Here is a 21,198-nt window from a genome sequence, read left to right on the forward strand (position 1 = left end):
CGACGTCACATAAAAACTGAACCTGGAGCAGGCCGGTGGTAGGGTTTCACGCTGGGGGTAGGACCCCCCTCCTGAATAGACTTCGAAGGGAACAACCAGCTCGTAACAGGTCAGTGATATGAGCCGGAGCACTTGATACTATTATATGGCAGCGGGAGGCGGGAGGGAGGCGAGTCCCTGAAAGAGAGAAGCGTGATAACAAAGGAGATGTGTGTGGGAGACATAATGGAATGACCCTCTGGTGAAACTCTAGCCCGGGAACACTGATGTGAAACCTGTTTGATGCAGGCAGGGTACTACCCGCGTACCCACTTCCAAGTTTTCTTAACTATACGCATCTACAGCTCTTTTGACTTCTAGCTCTAAACGGTATGTGCAAGACCAGCGAGCATGAATCACCTGACATTAATTGATCTCTGGGATTATTTCATTTCCATATTACTGCAGGATGTGATGTCTTTGGCGGGACATGTTTTTACAACGCCGAACACATCAGTTATTTGCACCTGACAGAAAATGATTAAGTCCTCGCATTTTCCCATGTAGTGACGATGAATCACGAGTCGGGTTAGCCAAATTCTAAGCGCCACACGCACGGGTCGGCGGCACCCAAAATAAAGACTCAAGCCTCCACGATGTAATGCCAAAGTTGCTCAATAATTTATTAAGTTGACATTTTACAAAACAGTATGTACACAATGTAAAAGCAATTTCTTTCTCGTTCGAACTTCACCAACCACTTAGCCACCCCTGAAATACACCGAACTGTGTCGAGCAAACCACTTGTGAAAAAGTCTAAAGTGAAAAAAAAAAAAAAACACAACCAAAAAAAAAAAAACCTACTTAAACTTGTTTGGCTGGCCTGAGCAGCTTCAGTGTTTCAGTTCTTAAGTGTCAAGTCGGTGGCACGTCTCGCTATAGTCCTAGTGGCTAAACTAAACACTGGGTGGTTCCTAGCTAGAATACTTTGAGAAGTCTTCTTTTGGTCAATACAAGTGTTGCTTAACATTCCCAGGCAGGGTGAACATCATGCAACATTAAGATTCGGAGTAAAGTGTAACATTAAAACTTTGCGGAAAGAACAGGAAGTAGGCTCGGGCCGGGCCTGCGGGTCTTTGTTGGCACTACAAGTTCCTGTGAGTAGTAATACAAAATATCCTTCAATATTGGAGTGAGTGCATGAGTGAGTGTCCATCATGTATTGCACTGCCGTCGTTCCCTTCGCCGTGCTCCTTCTAAGGATCAGAGTTTAGGAGGGCAAGAAACAATCCCAAAGGAAGCGGGACCGTCAAAACGTCTCGAGGATGGGAGAGGGCGTCGACGTCGGACAGAACAGAGTCTGAACTCGACCGGAAATGTTCCAACTTGAAAGGGCTCGAGGACCCACGGGCTCCATTCAGCTTCCAAAAGTGTCACAGATCTGACTACTGAGAAGTTCCTCAGACAGGGAGGGGGGGGGAAACAAACGTGAAGTTTCTTCATCTCTTCTTCTTGCTGTGTCTGAGCATCTTCTTCCTCTTCAGGATCATCTCGTAGAGTTTCTCGAGGCCTGCCTGCAGACCCTGGCCGTTCAGCGCCGAGCAGCCTTGCGTGTGATGCAGCGTGGACGAGCTCATCTCGTGAAGAGCCAGCACCTTCTCCACCTGAAACGGGGGCAAGAGTGAGGTCAGTCACAGCTTGGCAAAAAATCTGCACAAACGTGGAGCAGTCTTATCGGGTTACGAGGCCGGGGAGAGTATTTTCATTTTGCTTTATCGACTGAAAAATCTATTTGTCTGTTCACTCGTTGAACACTCAGCTTCGCTAAAGGAGGACGATTCTCTCCGTAATGCAACAGTCAACTGTCAAGTCTGAGGTTTTGGACAAGCTGTACACTTTGGGAAGTTGTAATGGACATTTTGCAGGCTTTGTGCCATAGCAACAAAATTGCTTGAATGTCCAATCAACAACCGAAAAGCCAAAAGGTCTGAAAATGGCTCCAAACGACAAACAGAAACGACAAAACCAAGCTATTTACGGTACGATAATTACCTCTGAAGCCGACATGGCTCCGTCCAGGTCCTGTTTGTTGGCCAGGACCAGCACGGGCACCCCTTGGTTCTCCGCCGACCGGGTGATCCGGTGGAGCTCCACCTTGGCCTCCTCCATGCGCTCCGTCTCGGCCGCGTCCACCACGAACACCAGCCCGTCCGTCCTCCGGGTGTACGACTTCCAGAGCGGCCTCAGCTTCTCCTGGCCGCCGACGTCCCACACCTGGAACGTGGTGGTGTTGGCTTTGGAGTTCCCCATCGGCACTTTAATCCGCTCCATGTTGAACCCTTTCGTGGGGATGGTCTCGACAAACTCCCACAGCTTGAGTCTATAGAGCAGGGACGTTTTCCCTGCAGAGTCCAGGCCGATCACGACGACGTGCAGCGACTGGAAGCTGGGGAGGAACGGCGTGTTGGGGGCGATCTCTGTTAACTGGTTCCCCATGATAAATATGAACCTACAGTAGTTTTAAGAATGAACGATCTCTCTCTCGGGTCCTTTACAATCCCACTTTCTTGCTGTTTTGCAGAGTTTCACTTGCTCCCTGGGTCCTTGGCAATCAATACTCAAGCGTGTGCGTGTCAGGAAAGGCTTTAGTGGCGACTGGAGGGACGGAAGAAGTCGGTTCACACTCCTGGCCTCACTTCAAAGGCCGGGGGAGGAAGATACAGGCCACCTGGCTGCAGTCACACAGGACCTGGAGAGAAGAGGGAGAGGGGGAGGAACACATGAGTCAGGCAATTTTAACAAGGGCACCGGGCTGTCGGTAATTAAGACCTGACTTTGTGCGGCTCCGAACCACTGCCTCGTGTGAAATGAGCAGACTTTTTTTTTTTGTTTTTTTCTTATCCGACTGCAGGTTAAACACTGCACGGTAAAACCAGCGTTAACGCGAAGCTGAGCTGCAGCCTCTGCACGCTGCTGGCAAGCTTTTGTCCTGACTCACGGTGACCGCACAGTGAATGGTGGGCAGAAGGCATTGTCAGAAGCTGCAGTGTGCATGTTTTTTTTTTTTCTCCCCCTCCTGTTTCTAGGTGGATCACGCAGCGCTGGAAAAAAACTAGGATCAAAAAGAGCTGCTGAGAGTAAAGGAATCCTGTCGTGCCAGTTCTTTTGATCAGCCTTGGGCAATCCTCCAAACATGTGCATGTCATTTTGAGAAAAATAAAACACTAGTTACTTGGGTAGACTGTAGGTCACTTAGTAAAATGAAGAAATCTGTTGTTTTGTGATAACCAAAAATGGTCAAAGACAAAAATAACATATTACTTCACATTTTAGCATAATTTATCATATAATTATAATTTAGTTACTTAACATATAAGTTTATCACGTTATTCCGTTTTAATTAATTTTAACAATTTAACTTTTTTAATTATCTTTTTTCTTTATTTTTGGCCAAAATGGGCTCCTGTAGTCCTATCCCATTAAACAGCATGTTAAAAACATGCTTTAAAATAAAAACATTTAAAGAACAATAATAATAATAATAAATAAATAAAAATACGTGCTTTACACGAATTATGTGTAAAAAAGAAGTTAAAATTTGGTTAGTTACAATGTCTCTAAACCGTAAAAGGTCTGTCGTCCTTGATACTCTGCAAAAGCGGAATCTTGGGACTGGGGTTCACCGCATATTCGAGCTGCAACAAAGTCCGCAAAACCTTTGTTGTGCGGATTTATTTGAGAAATCTCGAAAATGTCTCACCTGTCAGCGCTTCCACCTTGCACAAACTGGTCAGCATAGTTGCCGGGCGGCGAATTTCACGGTAATATCCGATTTAAAATCCCGGTCTGAGTCGTTTTCGAAGCCGCTGCCGCGAGTAGCCGAGCGTCCCTGTCTGTTGTCCGGAGAAGAGTGGAGGCAGGAGGGAGGCAGAGCCGGGGAAAAGCTGCACCAACCCCCACGCTCCTGACGTAACAGCAGCGGGAGGGACGAGGGTGGGAATCGATGGAACCTGTGAGTCCTCGAAGCTTTCCAAAACAGTCGTCAAATTTAGGAGTTTCTTTTTGTTGTTGTTGTTGTCAATTCAGTTCTTTATTTCGTTTCTCTTTATCTCGTAGTGAGTATCAAAATGTTGACTTGTCCGAAAGACAGAGAGTAGTTGAGAATGTTCGAGAAACTTTTCGGTGGTTTCACCGTTTTTTTCCCCCCCAAATGAATTCTTAACATTTATTCATTCATTTTTTTTCTTTATATTAATTTAAACATATTATATTTGTGAATTAAAGTATTTCGTGGGCAACTAAAGACAAGACAAAAAGTAGCTATATTCCGAGGTAACAGGTGTAAAAAAACCGCAGAAGAATTACACCGGTTACACACATATAGTTACGAGAAAAACAAAAAATAACAACATACATACAGTTGAAATCATTTTGATTTCAGACTTTTTATTATTCTTTATACACATCTCATTGTCACAATCGTTTAATGATATTTTTATAGTGTTATTAATATATTTTTTAATCTTTTTTTATTTCCAACTTTGTGGGTAACAGTGTATATATATATATAGATACATGTACTTTCTATTACTACTGTATGAATGAGACCTGAAGCTGTCTTACATCATCTGAAGGACACATTAAACAGTACATACTGATCAACTAGATCAAATTTCATCAACATAATGACATACTGTAAGTGTGTGCAGGCAATTTCCTATTTTTTCTCGTAGGCAAACTTCTTCTTTTTTTTAAATTCATAAATGTCTGTATAAGAAGCCAGTGAAGCAATCTGCTTGTAACCTATGAGTAACTTTTTTTTATTTCTTTTATGTGTTAATTATATTCAAGATTCAAGATCACGTTATTGATCCCTGCATGGAAATTGTTTTGTCTAAGAGTCTCAAGATAACAGAGAACATAAATGTGACCAGACACAGACGTAAGAGTACGAGTCAAGGAGAAAAAATAGAATAAGATAAAAATAAAAAAAAAAGTGCCTTGTGTGCGGATGCAGATGCACAACAGACTGTACAGTCACACGAGCCATTTACCGTTAGCCTATATGTGTGAGGAAACAACTTTAAGGAGGTGTGGGAAAACTATTTGCGTGGCCGCAAAAAAGTACATGTCACGTGGCACAAGTTGGTGTTATCTTACTTTGAGATACCTTTGAGATATCTTTTCAGAATTGGCATTTTAAAAGGTCAAGATGGCCTAAGTGAAACCAGAAGTGTTAAGTTTCTCTTCCAAAGGGCATATCTCAATGATCGCGTTTGCTCCAGAGTCTTATCTTGTTTGTGATATCATTCAAGTTATGTCTTGCCCAAGGAATTTGGGAAACATGGTTTTCGGGCTATTAAGCAACACTTTCCCATCAGTCGCAACGGTCTTGTGATTTGTCACCTACTCAGCCACGTTCTGCACAAACAACAAGAACATTGAGAAACCTAGATCAGGTTTTTAAATGCCATGTGTGCTCCAGGTTGCGTCTTCGTGTTACTCAAAGCCGGTATAGGGGCTTATTCGGGTTTCTGAAACCAAGACGCTGACATGTGCAGCAACCAGGATACTTGAAAAACCAGACCACGACCAGACCACGGCGTCCCTGTAAACTCATTAGCATTTGCATTAAAGCGGGGACTCTCTACGAAAATCGAGTTTTGAGGTTAAGTTTCATTGCCGTGGTCGGTTTATCAAAATCAAAAACATTTTTTAAGCGCTGAGCAATTAAAAGCACAGAAGGTGTGGTCTTACTCCCAGATGGCAAGCTTACAAAATACGATTTTTGGCAGGGTAAATAACCACATCTGTAATCGCCGTGAGATAAATAAGACTGATCGTTCTAGGAGCATTCAGCTAGTGATGAGGCCACACCATAAGGGAAGTGATGTCATGACTTACGCTGTTAATCACTTTCACACACTAGTAAAAATCAACAGTTATATTAAAAGATCTACTAAGACACCTCATCTCAGAGCTTAATGTATAACAGAGTCTATTTTGGCCACAGCAGGTCGGAGTGTCGTCACGGGTAACCGCGGGCCATCCGTGACATAATGGGTCATCTGTATCGTTTTGCATGATAATGGCCAGCGGCGGCTCTTTCCCTGATACCCGGCGCTCATTATGATAACGACGCGGGTGTGTGCAGATGTGTGCGCACGTTAAGGGGGATGTGCGTGGGACCGGAGCCAGGTTGACTGACTGTCTGCTCAGGCATCTGCCATTTAACAGAAGAGTTTTGACGGGACACGAAAAAAAAAAAAAAAAAAAAGCTGTTGCATATTTTTAAGATGCCAAACGATTCTGTGGAAATTTAGACGCGTGGCGGCTGGAAAGGTGATTGGATGGTGGGCATACGTGCACACACACACACACACACACAGCTAGAAGATTGGGTCTATCTTTTCTGCATGTCTAACAAGCCTCACTCTGTCTCTCTTTCTCTCAAAAACAAGTCACAGAGGGGTTTTGGTCTTGGGCGGGTCTTGGTGCTCTTGAAGACCGGATCCGGCAGAGGTATATCTGGATGTATGGAATCCAGATATGTCTGGGAGTATAATTTAACTAATACGGTGTTATATCTTCTTGTTCTTCTTCTTAGCAGTCATTTACAAAGCTGATTAGGCCTTAACTTTGCCACTTTATTTAGTTCAGTAAACGCCATGTGGACATTCTTTGATTAGTTCACAGTTTTTTCATTAGTTTAGAGACACACAAGTGTAGAGGGAGGTATGACATGCAACAAAGGAGCAGATCATGGACTAAGAAGGAATTAAACAATATAATGAATCATATCAGTGATGACAGTACTAAAACTTTAATAAGACAGTACAGTCCTTGTATCAGAGGTCAGTTCACATTAAATAATATTAGAGCATCACTTACACATCACTTACACATATCATATTAAGGACAACTTATCTGGAGCTTCCAAAACCACCTCAAAGACTCCATCAGCTACACGGTGTAGTTTGTTGCCATAGAGATCGTTGAGTTCAGGCCCGTCAGGACAAGTCCAGGACAGTCAGCCATACTGGAAACGCCATCGATCCTCATCACACAGGTTAGTAGCACACCCTGTTGTTGACACGAGGAAAGGCAGCCCCAGACTGACAAATCAAACAAGCGATGAACCTCCGTAGTGATAAATAATATGAAGCCTTGCATGAAATATTTGTGTGCTTTGAATGAGTTAAAAATAAAACAGGGAGGAGTCTGAGCATAATCCCAGGTAGATCAGCGGCAAAACTAGGCTTACTTTAGTTGTCCTTCGAGTTATAGAGGATTGATCGGGCCTAAATTACCATGAAAGCCTAATCCTCCACGTTATCCCGATCCCAATAGACTTTGATGTTTTGAGGGTTTACTTGGATTTACCTCAGGTTTGGACGTTGAAAAGTGAACAACATATTAAACGTGTCACCTTTTAACAAACTGTCAGTTTTTACCAGCTCATACTGAAGAGTTGAGGCACTTATGCCAAATATATGCAGTGCTTTCTTACAACCTTTCCTTAACTCATCCCAATGAAATGTCTCAACAGCAGTAACATAGTTGCTATGCCACTATGTCAGAAGGTGTCGACAATTGTCTTAAGGCGTGAGGAGCCCGCTGTCTTCTTCCCTAACATCCGAGAGAATGCTCCAGATAAGACCACAGACATGTGGGTAAACACAGACACGTGGGCGTGGGGCCATTGTCAGTGAGCCACAGGAGGTAAAAGGCAATGATTTATCCACCCCGTCCCCTTCTGTGTCTCTCTAACAAAGCAACCCGGGAGAGTGTTATGTTGCCTGGAAACTCCTCTTAACAAGGTCAGGTACCTCAGCCTTCACCGGTCCTCGGCTGAGGCTGCTGTCTTCTTTCCAGGGCTCAGTTCAGGTGAGTGAACGCTCTCGTTTTCTCGCTCGTTAATCCTCACTATGCCCGGTCGCGTCGCCTGCTCTAAGAAACGCACGTCGATCCACGTTGTTATTTTATGCTGCCTTAATGCATCTCCCTTGAATGTGTTATACGTTGCACACTAGCCGCATCCTTCTCACGAATGTTGCATAAAAACACATGCATGTGCAACATTTATTCAGACACAGATGATATTTCAGCTTTAACTGCAAAATATCCACATAGAAAGGGCAGCATGAGCTCAAATGTGAGCAAACTCGGTGCAGTCATTCGAAAACGGTCTGCAAACAGCTGCAGGTTGGGCACACATGCGGTTCAATAAAATGGATCAAACCAGCCATTAGTTGTGATGGATATTGAGCGTGTGCTAGGGGATATAAGTTGCACTGAGAGCAGGTAGAGCTGGTAATCAGAGTAGCTGATGGCTGTGGTTGGGCTTTAGAGCGTATCAGGTATCTATTGCCAGATTGACGGATATAATCGAAAGCTATTACAGAAGCAATAAGCATGCCATATTCTTGCGTTGTGTGAAGAGTATACCCTGCGTTGTAACTAGTGACAGATCCCGCTTTTGGATAACCTGCCCGCAAGTTTTTAGTTCTGTATTTTAAGCGGTAATTTAACACCAGGCCCCTTAAAGCAGGTTGCGCCTTCAAACGAACTGGGTGACCTCCAAAAAAATCCACCGGCAGAGCGCCCGTTTCAACCAGGTGGGCATAGTACGGGCTTCAGGTCAATCTTGCAGACGAAACAGCATGTGCTTCTTATGCCAACTTGACTCATGCTGTAGGTAATAACACCTGCAATGTTGAAGGTAAAAGGCAGCTTGAAGTCTCTTGCAAGGTACTCAACTAAATTGACATTGAATAGCATTAAGAACATTCATAGCTGCTCTTGGAGGAGTTCAAGTTGTGTTATTTTTTCATTTGGCTTTAAGTGGAACATGACTTCTGGACAGCCTCTCTGATTAAAAAATCCTCACTTTTATGCTACATTGTCGTTCAGGATTGAAGGTCACGATGGGGTAAGATTTGCATAGAAATGTCAGTCTTTATATGCTGTCTCCCCTAGCTGCTTCACATCAGGATGTCGGCTATGCACTGGGAGGCCAGGCGGCGTCAGAATGCCCTGGACCGCAGGATGGCCCGGAATAAGCAGCAGGTAAAATGCTCATTTAGCTTCAAAAGTCATGTAACGCATACCTTCTGAGAGGAACTAAAACTACCCTCCTCCTCCTTCCTGCTTGTGGTGGATCAGTGATGTCTCAACCGTACAGTGACGTCAACTTTTTAGACATTTGCCCTCCAACCAGAGCCACATGGACTGTTCCAGTACACTCTTCTCTGGTTTGTTATTGGACGAGAGAATGGAAAACCTGAACTGGAAACTGAGCAGGGACACGAGATACCCGTGCATTAGGTTAGACCTGTTTCCTGCACGAATCGGACAGCTTGTATCTTGTTGCTGATTTCCAGGTCGCATTCAGAGCCAGACTCAAGATATTTACAATTTTTTTATTTTATTTCCAACATTATATTATTTTAAGCAGCATTAACTTTTCAACACAAGACACCACTTGCATCACAGCACGACCGGGTCCCTATTTGATTTATTTACTCTCTTTACCTACAACGAAAAGTGGCACATTCTTTTAAATATTCTCTCTTTTTTTTATAAATTTTCTCTGTCTCCCTTTACAGGTGCTGCAGAAGGGTTCTGAAACCAGACACAGTGAAACAGAATCAAACACAACGCAAGAGCAACCAGGTATCTTGACGCTTAACGTGAACTTATTCATGTCTTCTCATGAGGCTAATGCAGCTGCAGCCTCGGCCTCTCTTCTCTCTTCGCTGCAATTAAGACAAAAACATGTCTTTGTGTCTTTGTGTACAGTCCACAAAATGTGTCGCAGCATGTTAGCTGAGCAGAGGCTCTCAGCACCTCATGTGTAACACAGGAAGTGTTCAGGTCAAGTTTAGAGCTTTTGGTCAAAGTTTTTTCACTAAGCACCAGTAAACAATAACTGCAGCTACATGTGTAGTACATGAGAAAAACATTTATACACATATATGTATTAGGAGTGTTAGGGGGCTGTTAGAATGATTCCCTACTTTCAGATGTGACTACAACTCCTCATTGTGGAGGGAGATGATTTTCTGCATGAGGAACAGCTGTTTACATTTAATTATCCACGGAACCATGTTCAAACATGTCTACTCTCTACACTCACTTTCCAAATGCAAATGTTCCCGCTTTAACGCCCTGACAGGATAATGGCATCTTTGTTCCGTTTCTCATTCAGGTGAATGCTCAGTAATCTCTTTGACACTTGAGTGGTCTCTTCAGTCAAATAATAAAACAGAACTCGCACAGTGTTAACAGCTCGTCCACGTACGACGGTGAATTTAACTCGAGGAGATCCTTGTACACGGCGCAAATACGAGTCACCGCCGTGGCCGTGGCTGCAGTCACAGTGTGCTCAACCAGATCAACGTGGGTCTCGCATGTCATACTCGAGCCAAATACTGCACACACAGCAGATCGACCGTCACGGTCCAGAGTGTTCTCATTAGAATGAGGTCTGCTGAAAGATTCATGAAGGGCCACACGGGCTGCTCTCACATATCACCAACCACAGATTTGTGACCTGGTAAGGATTGATGGGAAAGTAGTGTGACGATAGTCAGGTGTTGTCTTTATGCACCATCTTTTTTTTTTTTTGAAAACACAAGAAGATCCTGTACGTAGTCATATAGTCAGGCACTTGCTAGATGAGCTGGTGTGTAAGATCCCATAAGGTCTAGCGGTTAGGATTCCTGGTTTTCACCCAGGCGGCCCGGGTTCAACTCCCGGTATGGGAAATTAATTATTTAATCTTGGTATTAAATAACCAATATTCATTGGTATGACTAATATACTGGACTAGAAAGATATCTGAAGTGCAGCAGCTTTGCAAGTGAATACTAACGTCTCATAACATGTGGAAACCCTTGAATCGTTTCTCTTAGGTTGAATTTCTGTGTGCACATCTCCACTAAACTCTATCCTAATTTGGTGAGAATTGGAAAGTGAGCAGCCCCTCCCACACCACGTCTCCATGTGTTGTTTTTAGCTGGAAGTCAGTGTCCACACTGTAAAAGTGACCTGAAGACGACAGTCCATGACGGCGGAAAGATCCCCAACAGATACTCGGTAGGTATTGGCACATAACTGCCACATGACAGAATGGGTCCCAACTTACACGTCCAGATTTAGCAGAATGACATATCTTATTAGTTTTGTCTCTAACTACAAAGCATTTCATGCCAAATATTCACACTTGCTTTTCGTTCCAGTCCTTACAGTACACCCAGCAGTGGTGAGGAAGAATGTCACCATTCTCTGTATTGGACCACATCTGGGACGGCACATCTGTGCTGTGTTTAGTCTTAATTGTGTCAGTGTGAGATTTATCACCGGTCTGTAATAAATGAACATGTCTAAAAAGCGATGTCAGAGCCTGGAGCCTGTCTTTCTTTAAACCGTGTGGCTTTTGTTTGTATGGGTGATCACTGACAATCAAACTACTCCCTAAGTGTGGAAATAAAACATTGAACCACCTCCACTGTTTAGTCAATCACAACCACTAAATGTACGGTCACAACGTAGTATGTCAAGCAGATGTTAAGCGACGAATACACAACGCAATGATGCCATCTACTGACTAAATGAGGTTACAGCATCTTGTAAAACCAAGGACACGCGGAGGGTCGACAAAGCTATCCCCACTAGAGGGTGAAAACCACTGGCATGTACTGTCTGATGACAAATAATTGTGTAAAATCTAATAAAATATGTTGCCAAATGTTGAGAGGGTAACAAGTCAAAGTCAAAAGAAAACATGTTGACACTACGGGAAAATGGTGGTTTAAATTTCTCACGTTTTTCCCAGTGAATGACTTATCCAAATCTGAATGACGCATCCGGTCTTTTACAATCTTCAGTTCATCATTCATGATAAATACATTTGTCTTCATCAGGTATCAAGCTGATTGATGATGGACAGAAATTAACTTAAAGCATTTTACTCTCAGATTACACATCAAACAGGTCTGTAATGTACAAATCTGAAGTCACCAATATTATTTGTGATGAGAAAATTAGTTTCATCAATTCAGACCAAATTTAAAATACTGTCACACTCTCCCAGTTGGATTATCTGGCATCCATCCCATGGTATAAGTAGGCAAGGTGTAAGCACCTCTACATGCCTAAATGCACTGAAATGCAGCCATGCGATGATCGATTTTAAACCAAGTGAGAAATTACACATGGGTATGGGTTTTAATTGCTATCCTGTTTGTGTTTACATTGACAAAGCGGTTACAGAGGTTAAGTAAATATAGATAGAAAGTGTGTGACTCATGTTATGTTGGCACATAATCAGCACCAGTATGAATGGTTGTTTGTCTCTGTGTTAGCATTGGCATAGACGGTACACTGCGATTAAACGGTATGGAAGATGAGATGAGATGAGATAATAAGCACCCACGTGAGTAAAAAAAAAATACAACATATGACAAGTCAGTGGGTCATTTTGTACAGGTTTAGTTTATGTTGTGGCACAAAGACAAACAGTATATGATACACAACTACACCCACGTATCCTCTAGAAGGTTACAAATTTAGAATCACAGCATAGCCATACAGTAAGTATTTAGTACAATAATAATCTAGGCCACAGAGTCTTTGTGATACACTTAAAGGCACAGTATACTGGATCAAGTGACCTCCAGTGGTCAGATTGCAAAGTGCAACTACATAAATACCACTCAGTTCACACCATAGGAGAACATTCGGTGGCAGCAAAAATTAAAAACGCCCTCTCAAAAAGCAAGCCACTGGCTGCCAAAAAGGATATTTCTTATATACAGTACGTACTAAAGTAGATTTGTATTTTTAGGCAATACAAACAAAAGACACTGTGGATTACGTATCAGTGTAAACTCCCTGTACTCACATGAAGCCATGCATATGTTACAACGGTTGGTCACATGATTCAAATTATTATAAAATCCAGAGCATTTAAAAAGACAGTCTCGGCGGATTACATCACCAAATCTAAAAACACTCCTAGACCTACTGATTCATCTTCCCTTTGCAGATGTCTTCAGCCACCCGTCATCTCATTCAACATTCAGTAAAACAAGGGTCAAACTATTCCACCACACAAACAGTGTCCGTCGTATTTCTTCGTTTGCTCCTCCGCCATCCGTCCGTCCGTCCGTCCGTCAGGTGGGCGGAGGCTGAACGTTGTGTGGTTTGGTGCTGTTTCTCCCGCAGTCTATGTATTCGAACGTCTCCAGGGAGAGCTGCTCGTAGTGGGCCAGGTAGTAGACGGTCATGGACATTCTGCAGTAAAAATCAAGGCAAAAAGGTGGATGAATTATAAAAGATAACGTGTGTATATCACACATGAGTTACGGGAAACTTCGCACTCCTTTCATTGGGAAGAAAAGGTAAAGTTTGGATATTAACCTGTGAGTTAGGAGTGGACATCAGGATGCGGATGAACACGGCTAAAACGTCTAAAATAAAGACTGGATGACAGCGATATTGACGCACTAAATCATTTGTTTTGCGTGTCAGGAGTTAGACTCAATTAGAATCACTAAACCACGGAAATCAAATTAAATCGAACAGCCCTCCGTTCCACTAGCTCGCTTTGTGTGGCGGCATGTGTCTGAGTTTCCGTTCCAACTGACAAATGAGTAACTAAACAGATCTTTGAAAGCAAATCAAAGTAAACACAGGTTTTTTTTTTTCTTTTTTGTAGTTTTTTTTCCCACCCTGGAGCATGTAACTGGAACAGATTCACCGGGAGTCACGAGTTTTGTTTTTCACAGAAGAAAGTGGGGCAGAAGTCACCGCGTGTACTGTAAATAGTTCTCCTCCGTCCTCCTACATTAACCACTTAACGCTGTTAATAGAGAAACTATTCTCAGAATGCTACGGGACAGTTTCTGTTTAAAGAGAAGAGAGAAGCATTTGTGCGCGGGAAATACACCATAATATGTTTACAGTTTAAACCATTCTCCACTTAACATGGTAACAATCAGTTGCTTATTTGAAGCACTTCAGCTTAAATACTGTACAGATTGTCCTTTTTCCTGCGTGTCTGCAGAGCTAGTTCAGCTGTTTCATTGTCTGCTGCGCACACTCCGTTATGAAAGCAGACACTCAGAGGAGCTGACGCAGACATAAATGCGCGTGCGAGGGTCATGATTTTATGCATGAGCACAAAGGCTGCAAAATATCACCTGACTTTAAGCCGCACTGGAGCCAAGAAAGAGATATATTGGCTTTTTATTTTCACACAAAATTTAGCTTGTTTAATGTTTGTGATTCAAAGGCTAATCTTTAGTCAAGTAAAGTAATTGGTATGTAGAAAAGAAGGGGTTATTCATAACCAATGACTAAAAGAGAGTGAAAAGCAGCTCCGCCTTGAGCAGCTAACCGTAAAATGTCATAAAATAACACCTTTCACACCATTTTCAGCAAGAACTTTTACCTTGCTCAACATTTACACGTGTGCTTTTCATTATTTTGAATGCGAGAGCGTATCTACGCAGCACTTACAGCTCATTCCTGCAGTCAGCGAGCTGTCCCTGCCTGTTCCGGTCAAAAGTCCAGAGCAATCTCGCTGAGTCACCAGGTTTAAACTAAGTATGATTAATATCTGGGCAGATACGAGGGTGACACCAATGGCCGAAAGGGAAGTTCAATGAGGAATGTTTCCCACATGTTTCATCTTCACTCATCTGCGGTTTACTCTGTCAAATGAGTTAATTTTCCAATGAGCCAGTTGACCACATTCTCCAAACTACAATCAGATTTCTTTCAATGAAATCCAAAGCTTTTTGAGGAACGATGTGACAGAAAAAAAAAAAAAAACTATGACTGTTTTGGCTATTAAAGCATTCTTCACTTTCTTCACTTCCCCTGGCCTCATGAGATTGAGCAACCACGACACTGCGAGAGTCGAGAATCTTGTTTGTTACAAAAAATGTGAGAATATCCGACTGCACGCGACTTCATTCCAACATATACTGCGTGCTGTACTCACTGTAGGTGCAGGAACAGGATGTGGACAGGTATCGTGGCTTTCTTGCAGTAGTCACTGCAGAGAAAAAGAAGCAATTTTAGAAAAAAAATGACAACATCGGTGTTTATCTATATCGCACTGATCACTTTTGACCACAGGGAACAGGTGGCGATTTTAAATAAAAAGCTAAATGTGCCCCAGGGTGAAGAAAAATCTTTCCATTCCCGGATCGGCAGGTTTAACAGGCTGTGCCAGTGTGCAGCTTCCTTGTGTGGTGAGCGGCGTGTACAGCGGTTCCAAACCAGCAGCTTTTTGTCCGATCTTGTACACGGAGGTTTAATGAGGAGCTCTAGTTCGGATGACCGCTTTCAAACAAACGACTTTCTCGGTTCCTTCGAGGCATGACTCAGATTCTCTTGATTAAAAAACAAAACAAAAACAAAACTGAAACGAAAAGCCTCAAAAAAACTCCAACGTAATGCTATTCAACGTTACATTAGTGTTTCACATCCATCATCAGAAGTCAGAAATAACCTCAATGGAAACTAATAAATCCTGCCGGGTTTCTATACTGATATGTTCCGGCTAATGTGTTAGGAACAAGAGGAACAAAAAACAAATGATCAACCTACAGGAGGCTGAATTCAAAGACATCCTGTAAAATCGTGTGACAAAATTACACCATAGGCTAGTCCGTTTTGCCAAAATTTCATTGAAGCAACTCATAGCAACAGCAACTTGTAGACTTGTAGAGCCGACCAGCGACTGGCACGCTCCTAATGAGACTACGGATGATGTCCTGGGGGATCTCCTCCCACATCTGGACCGGGGCATCACTGAGCTCCTGGACAGTCTGAGGAGCCAGAGGATCTCTGCAGGATTTAGGTGAGGCGAGAATGGGGGGTCAGTACGCGGTATCAATTCCTTCACCTGGACCAGGAGGAACCCAGGACCCACTGCGCCAGGACAGGTTCTGTCAAAGGAGCCCAAGGATTTCATCCCGACACCTAACGGTGCAGTCTGGGTGCTGCCGTCCAGACTGCAGAGGTCTGTTGGGTTGAGGACGTGTCCAGCCTGTCCCCTTGAATCTCCTTCATGCCCGTGAGACTACACTGGGAGACAGACCTTCTGGGAATGCTACGTCAGTGGCCTCCACCTGTAGAAGTATTCCTGTTTTTGGGGGAAGCCTCAATGATGTTCTAGCGCACCTGTTAGTCATTAACACAAAAGCAGCTCCGACTGATTGTTCCCAACTGATCAGATCAATATACCAGACGTTTAATTGACTCGACGCTCTACTCTGATTAATTTCTTGGACCGAATAATCTCCACTAACCCTCGGAGGCGTGTTTTCTGGGATAAAACTCCCGGAGTCTGAGCCCAACTTAAGCTACTGGCAATTTTTTAAACTGCTTCATTGAAGTCTGTACTTCCTTGAGATTATTATTATTTTTTTTTTTTAGAATTCCATTTGTGTCTTCGTCGGTGAACTGCTGCACATCTTGGCACGTTATCCCGTAGGAGATGTGCTTTACGACGCCCAAACACAAGCCTAAGACAAACAAAATGTTCACTTTGCTGTCGTTTTTCTTCTCTAGTCCGAAACTGGAAATGAAATTCAACGCCCTCTCCAACCAAACCAGCTGACACCACTTAGTTACAGAGCAAACGGCATCATTTCTGAGCGAATGACACCTTCAGAGCTGAGATGACACGTGATGACGCCAACTCACCTCATGGCAGGATCCGTCACGTTGATGGGGATCACATATTTCAACTGTGCGGGAAGGAAAGATGTTTTTTATGTTACGGTTAATTGTTCTAATTTGCATTTCTTCAGATATTTGCTTGGCAAATTATACGTTTTACTGTTTTTTTTGGGATGTCACAAATAATATTTTATTCAATTTTTGAAGAAAAAAATAACTCGATATGCTTCTTACTCTTGTTTCTTAATGATTGCACATCTATTTTTTGCGAGGTGGCCGTATCTCACCGTATGCACCGACAAAGCTTTGATGGAGGCGACATCTTTGACGGTGGTCGATCCCACGACGGAGTTATAGTTGAGGGCCTGCACTGTCAGATTGTAGGCCTTCACCTCGACGAAGTTGTCGTTGGTAATGTTCAACACGTTCTACAGAAGAAAAAAAAAAACAATTATGACTTATCCTGTCGAGCCATTCCTCCGATTTCTTCATTTTCACCAGCCCCCCCCCCCACCCTAACTTCACATACCATGATGTTAATTTCGACGCTTGTGTTGTGGAAGTAAACAAAGGACGACTGGACAGCTACGGGAGACAGGAGGACGGAGCGCGGGAACAGGAAGAACAACACCAGGGCGCTGGTCAGGAGGCAAAGGCCGACGGACAAAGCAACATAGAGCTTCCTGAGGGGAGAGAAGAGGCGTCAGGTCTCATCTCTGCAGTGAAAGTTTTTTTGTTTTCACGGATGACAGATGACTGGGCTTCCTGCGCTGGCTTTCTTACGTGTGCCTTGGTTTCAGCCGCTGGTCATTGCAGGGGATGACGGCCACCAGCTTTCCTTCCTGACCTGCGCACAAATGCGTACGTCAAGCACATCAGGGAACACAGACTTGTGGGTGAAGCTGACAAACGTAATGCTTTTGTGACTTCTAAATAATTTAATGCTGTGTTTTCGTGTGCTTGCGCGTGTGTGCACTACCTCTGGGTATGCGTCCGGTGCCCTGGCAGGTGGGACAGTTCACAGAGTCTCCTGAGCTGTCGACCACGCTGGGCCCTTGCTTCCTATTGTCATCACTTTCGATAATATGCTCGCAGTCGCCGTCTTGTCCACTCCCACCGTTCTGGGAACTCAACCCCCTAATGAGGCCGTAGCGCTTGCCCGCAACAGACCCCATATCTAAAGAACAGGAAGAACAGTAACACATATAAATAAATATAATACATATAAAATAGTTAACTGAAAATTAGAGAGAAATATGTTTTTGTTTTTTACCCTAAATTAATTAATAATTGCTCGTTGAATATAACTAAACGTTTTTTAATTTCCTGTTACGTGACCTGCCATTAAAGCACAAAACAGACGGTTCACCTTACAGTGGGCCTATGGCATTCGGCTATTATTATGGTTATTACTACATTATTAGTGTTAAGGGCGTTCATCAGTCAGCATGGCAGGTCACAGAACTCTCGAATTCAAGATCTCGAGAAAACAAAGCTTTTCTCCCTCCGAGATAACGAGATAAATAACTCGAGGTCCCGAGAAAACAGAGGAAATTAGTACACTATATTACAACTGTTTCAACATTAGTGCGTCCTTTTATTATAAAAGAGGGACACTTCAAACATGCCATCTTCTCTTAAAACCACAAATTGTCCAAGAGCGTCACTGGACAAAAACAGGAAGTTTGTGCATCTGCATGTGGGGAAAGTGTGCCGTGCCAAAGCTTGAGTAAATAAACGAAAGAGGAATGAAGGCGCTTAAATGTAAACCTGTTAAATACAGATGGCGTGCCATGGAACATACGCGCTTTGCACGAGTGCGAAAGAAAGTTCCCGTTTTAAGAAGTGCAGGTGCGCAACACATCTCGCGAACCAAACCTGATGACAGCTCTCACACGCAGAAAGGGAAAATCAGTCTGACGGAAAGTAAAAATACGTCCGCTTGGTATTTTTTTTGCCTAGAACTGCACAAACTGTGCGAATGGCCGCTTGAGATCCGTTGGCTCCAAAGGCAAATCAGTTCCCATTGACCTCCATGTAAAAAAGTCTAAACTAAACAATAGAAATGGACAAAAAAAAGTTTAGATATCAGGCTTTAAACATGTTAAGTTATTTAAAAATTCATACATGCGTCTGGACGGGGTTCTGGGAGCACTGTGGTGCAAAGGGCAGCACACTACATCATAGCAAAACTCAATTAACCGTGTGACATCTTCGACTTCCTCAGTGAACTCATTTCGTCCCTTTCGTGGGAAGACCGGCGACGGTTTTGGAGCCGGGAGGTAAGACGTTTCGAATTTGGAGCTGCAAAGCGGGGGGGGGGGGACGTGGAGAAGAGCCCATCTTCACCAATTTCTTTTTCACCCACCAATTCTACGTTTCTGAGTCTACGTTTGGGAGTCACAGCCGCAAGACGTCCTAATGTACGATACTGTTGTTCTGACGTGTGACGGAAGATGCTGGTTAAAACATGGTACCTGTGAAAACCAGAACCTTAAATTGGTTCTAGCACTCCCTTTGGCCACTTCCTGCTTCAAACCACCGACAACAGCATCTTTTCTCTTGGGGTGAACCATGCACACAGGAAGTCTTAATAGCCTAAGTGAGGGCACCAACACAATTTGCAACAGATGTTGCACCATAACACAATAAAATGGAGACAACTGCCGGAAACACCAAACTGCCTAGAGATTCCTTATCCCATTTATAAAATATAGTGGTATTTAACTTAGCTGCAGGACTTAGCTAGCTAGCTAGATGCTAGATAGATGGAAAGAAAGAAAGAAAGAAAGAAAGAAAGAAAGAAAGAAAGAAAGAAAGAAAGAAAGAGATAGATAGATAGATAGATAGATAGATAGATAGATAGATAGATAGATAGATAGATAGATAGATAGATAGAGCCGCCTTGGGACCATTTTGACTTATTTTAGAATTAGTAAAAATTATTAAACGATTATGCAAAATGTCTTTCACCTGTAAGCGCGTGTTCTTTCTTTATAACTCAACAATGAACATGCAGCCTAATACGCGTTACCCTGTGCTAATATCTTCTGGCGAAGCCTTGACTACGCACTTTTCTTTTCTTTGTTTTTCTTCGCACAAACTTTACATGACACTTATAGCATGCTTGTACGACAAGTTACATGAACGGCTTTGGTTACTTTTCGAAAATTTTCTGATAGTTATTGGGGTCAATCTGTCTAATTCGTCCAGCGCTACTCGTCACTCATCACCTCCTTCACGTCGCGCTTTCATTTCCTCATAAACCTCGGTTCCCACACGCAACCCTGAATAAATTCGGACCGTGCTGACAACTCACCTCAGCGGGAGAACCTCTGTTTGTTTGTTCTGTTCCTTCAAGAAGCGGTCAGCGTCGTCATTTTCCAGCGGCGCTCAGGGTGCAAAGTCCGAGCTGAAGAAGACGCCTCTGCTCCGAATGTTTTTGTGGTGAGCGACACATCCAGCGGTGCAGGCGCTACATACAACGCAATCACTTCCTGGCTGATATTTCAAAGTAAAACTCGCGAGATCTGGAACGCGGGATGAAGTTTTTAGAGAGCAAAAATTACATTGTAGACATTTTTTTTTTCAGGTTTCACAATTGTGGACGTAACACAACACTGAGACCTAGAACTACACAAAAATTACCACTTCACTTTCTTAGGAAATGTCTGGTTTGAAATGTCTTTTGTAATATAGCAGTTCATTAAATGTAAATATTTGCACAATGTACTGCAATGTACATCAAAACAAAGCGAAACATTTGGATATGTCGTCATTTATAGGTTAATGCGCGGCTGTTGCATCAATGGTTCGGTCCCCTTGACATCAAATTGGGCTGTATGTGGCCCTTGAACTGCGTTTGATACTCCTGTGTAAATCCTTATCCACAGCACTTAGGGACTAAAACAAACAAACAAAACTTTGTCAAAGTCACCCCCAACTTGATGCATTAAAACACAGAGACACTGATCATGATATTTTGCATGTAAAGACGATGCATTGACACAGATCAGCTGTAATATTAAAACCACTGGCAGGGCAAGTCAATAACATTGACCATCTCGTGACAATACAATGTTCTGCTGGGAAACTACTGGACCAGACCAGGCACCCCCACCACGTAGGCCACTCTTTAATGGCTGCAGCCTGACACACACACAAAAGCATAAAACTGGTTTAGGAACACCGAAAAAGAAGACCCATGTCCATTCTTTAATTAGTCAGAACTGATTTGAAGGCACAAGGGAGACCTACATAATACTAGGAAGGTGGTCATAATGTTATGCCTGGTTGGAGGCAGTAGCATCCTCTCTCTACTGGTGTAAAGTGTGCATAGGAAGTTGCATAAACACAAAAACAAATCAAAATGAATATCGGATCATCATTAGGTCACCAGCCAGGTGACTTCATTTGCGAGGCAGCTTGTCTCACTAAAATACTCCAAATAAATACTCAATGGTAGCGGAACAAACATACATAGCTATTAGCACTCATGGTACATGATATAAGATTCTA

General features: G+C 43.1%; 3 protein-coding genes and 1 non-coding gene across 5 annotated transcripts; 2 read left to right on the forward strand and 2 right to left on the reverse strand.

Annotated features, from left to right (window-relative positions):
* Positions 1–638: 638 nt before the first annotated feature.
* Positions 639–3,904, reverse strand: LOC124997746 (ADP-ribosylation factor-like protein 4D). The gene is made up of 3 exons (XM_047571712.1): positions 3,740–3,904; positions 2,032–2,728; positions 639–1,643 (listed from the first exon to the last, which is right to left on the reverse strand). The coding sequence occupies exons 2-3, from the start codon at positions 2,473–2,475 to the stop codon at positions 1,479–1,481; spliced, it is 609 nt and encodes a 202-aa protein (XP_047427668.1). The 5' UTR covers positions 2,476–2,728; positions 3,740–3,904; the 3' UTR covers positions 639–1,478.
* LOC124997747 (coiled-coil domain-containing protein 200-like) lies at positions 1,565–12,410 on the forward strand. 2 transcript variants are annotated; one of them, XM_047571715.1, is made up of 5 exons: positions 1,565–1,665; positions 8,959–9,048; positions 9,588–9,654; positions 11,000–11,079; positions 11,223–12,410. In XM_047571715.1, exons 2-5 carry the CDS (start codon positions 8,974–8,976, stop codon positions 11,247–11,249), a joined length of 249 nt encoding a protein of 82 aa, XP_047427671.1. In that variant the 5' UTR covers positions 1,565–1,665; positions 8,959–8,973; the 3' UTR covers positions 11,250–12,410. The 2 variants fall into 2 exon arrangements, with proteins under 2 accessions (XP_047427671.1, XP_047427669.1); XM_047571713.1 differs by lacking the exon at positions 1,565–1,665 and adding an exon at positions 7,545–7,866.
* On the forward strand, positions 10,677–10,748 carry trnae-uuc. Its single transcript has one exon. It is a non-coding gene; the product is annotated as a tRNA-Glu (tRNA).
* A 48-nt stretch (positions 12,411–12,458) lies between the features above and the next one.
* Positions 12,459–20,168, reverse strand: LOC124997745 (transmembrane protein 106B-like). The gene is made up of 8 exons (XM_047571711.1): positions 20,000–20,168; positions 17,660–17,857; positions 17,464–17,527; positions 17,210–17,363; positions 16,968–17,108; positions 16,705–16,748; positions 14,993–15,046; positions 12,459–13,278 (listed from the first exon to the last, which is right to left on the reverse strand). Exons 2-8 carry the CDS (start codon positions 17,853–17,855, stop codon positions 13,158–13,160), a joined length of 774 nt encoding a protein of 257 aa, XP_047427667.1. The 5' UTR covers positions 17,856–17,857; positions 20,000–20,168; the 3' UTR covers positions 12,459–13,157.
* Between the last annotated feature and the right edge of the window lie 1,030 nt (positions 20,169–21,198).

Source organism: Mugil cephalus, chromosome 20, assembly GCF_022458985.1.
Source record: "Mugil cephalus isolate CIBA_MC_2020 chromosome 20, CIBA_Mcephalus_1.1, whole genome shotgun sequence".
In the NCBI taxonomy this organism is placed as follows: Eukaryota; Metazoa; Chordata; class Actinopteri; order Mugiliformes; family Mugilidae; genus Mugil; species Mugil cephalus.

Coding starts and splice junctions, on each gene's coding strand:
- LOC124997746 (XM_047571712.1), bottom strand. CDS start 2,475: ATGGGGAACCAGTTAACAGAGATCGCCCCCAACACGCCGTTCCTCCCC. Junction 1,644..2,031: donor GAGCCATGTCGGCTTCAGAG/GTAATTATCGTA, acceptor CCCCCGTTTCAG/GTGGAGAAGGTGCTGGCTCT.
- LOC124997747 (XM_047571715.1), top strand. CDS start 8,974: ATGTCGGCTATGCACTGGGAGGCCAGGCGGCGTCAGAATGCCCTGGAC. Junction 9,655..10,999: donor CACAACGCAAGAGCAACCAG/GTATCTTGACGC, acceptor TGTTGTTTTTAG/CTGGAAGTCAGTGTCCACAC. Junction 11,080..11,222: donor AGATCCCCAACAGATACTCG/GTAGGTATTGGC, acceptor TTTTCGTTCCAG/TCCTTACAGTACACCCAGCA.
- LOC124997745 (XM_047571711.1), bottom strand. CDS start 17,855: ATGGGGTCTGTTGCGGGCAAGCGCTACGGCCTCATTAGGGGGTTGAGT. Junction 17,364..17,463: donor CGGCTGAAACCAAGGCACAC/GTAAGAAAGCCA, acceptor CTCTCCCCTCAG/GAAGCTCTATGTTGCTTTGT. Junction 13,279..14,992: donor ATCCTGTTCCTGCACCTACA/GTGAGTACAGCA, acceptor TTTTTACTGCAG/AATGTCCATGACCGTCTACT.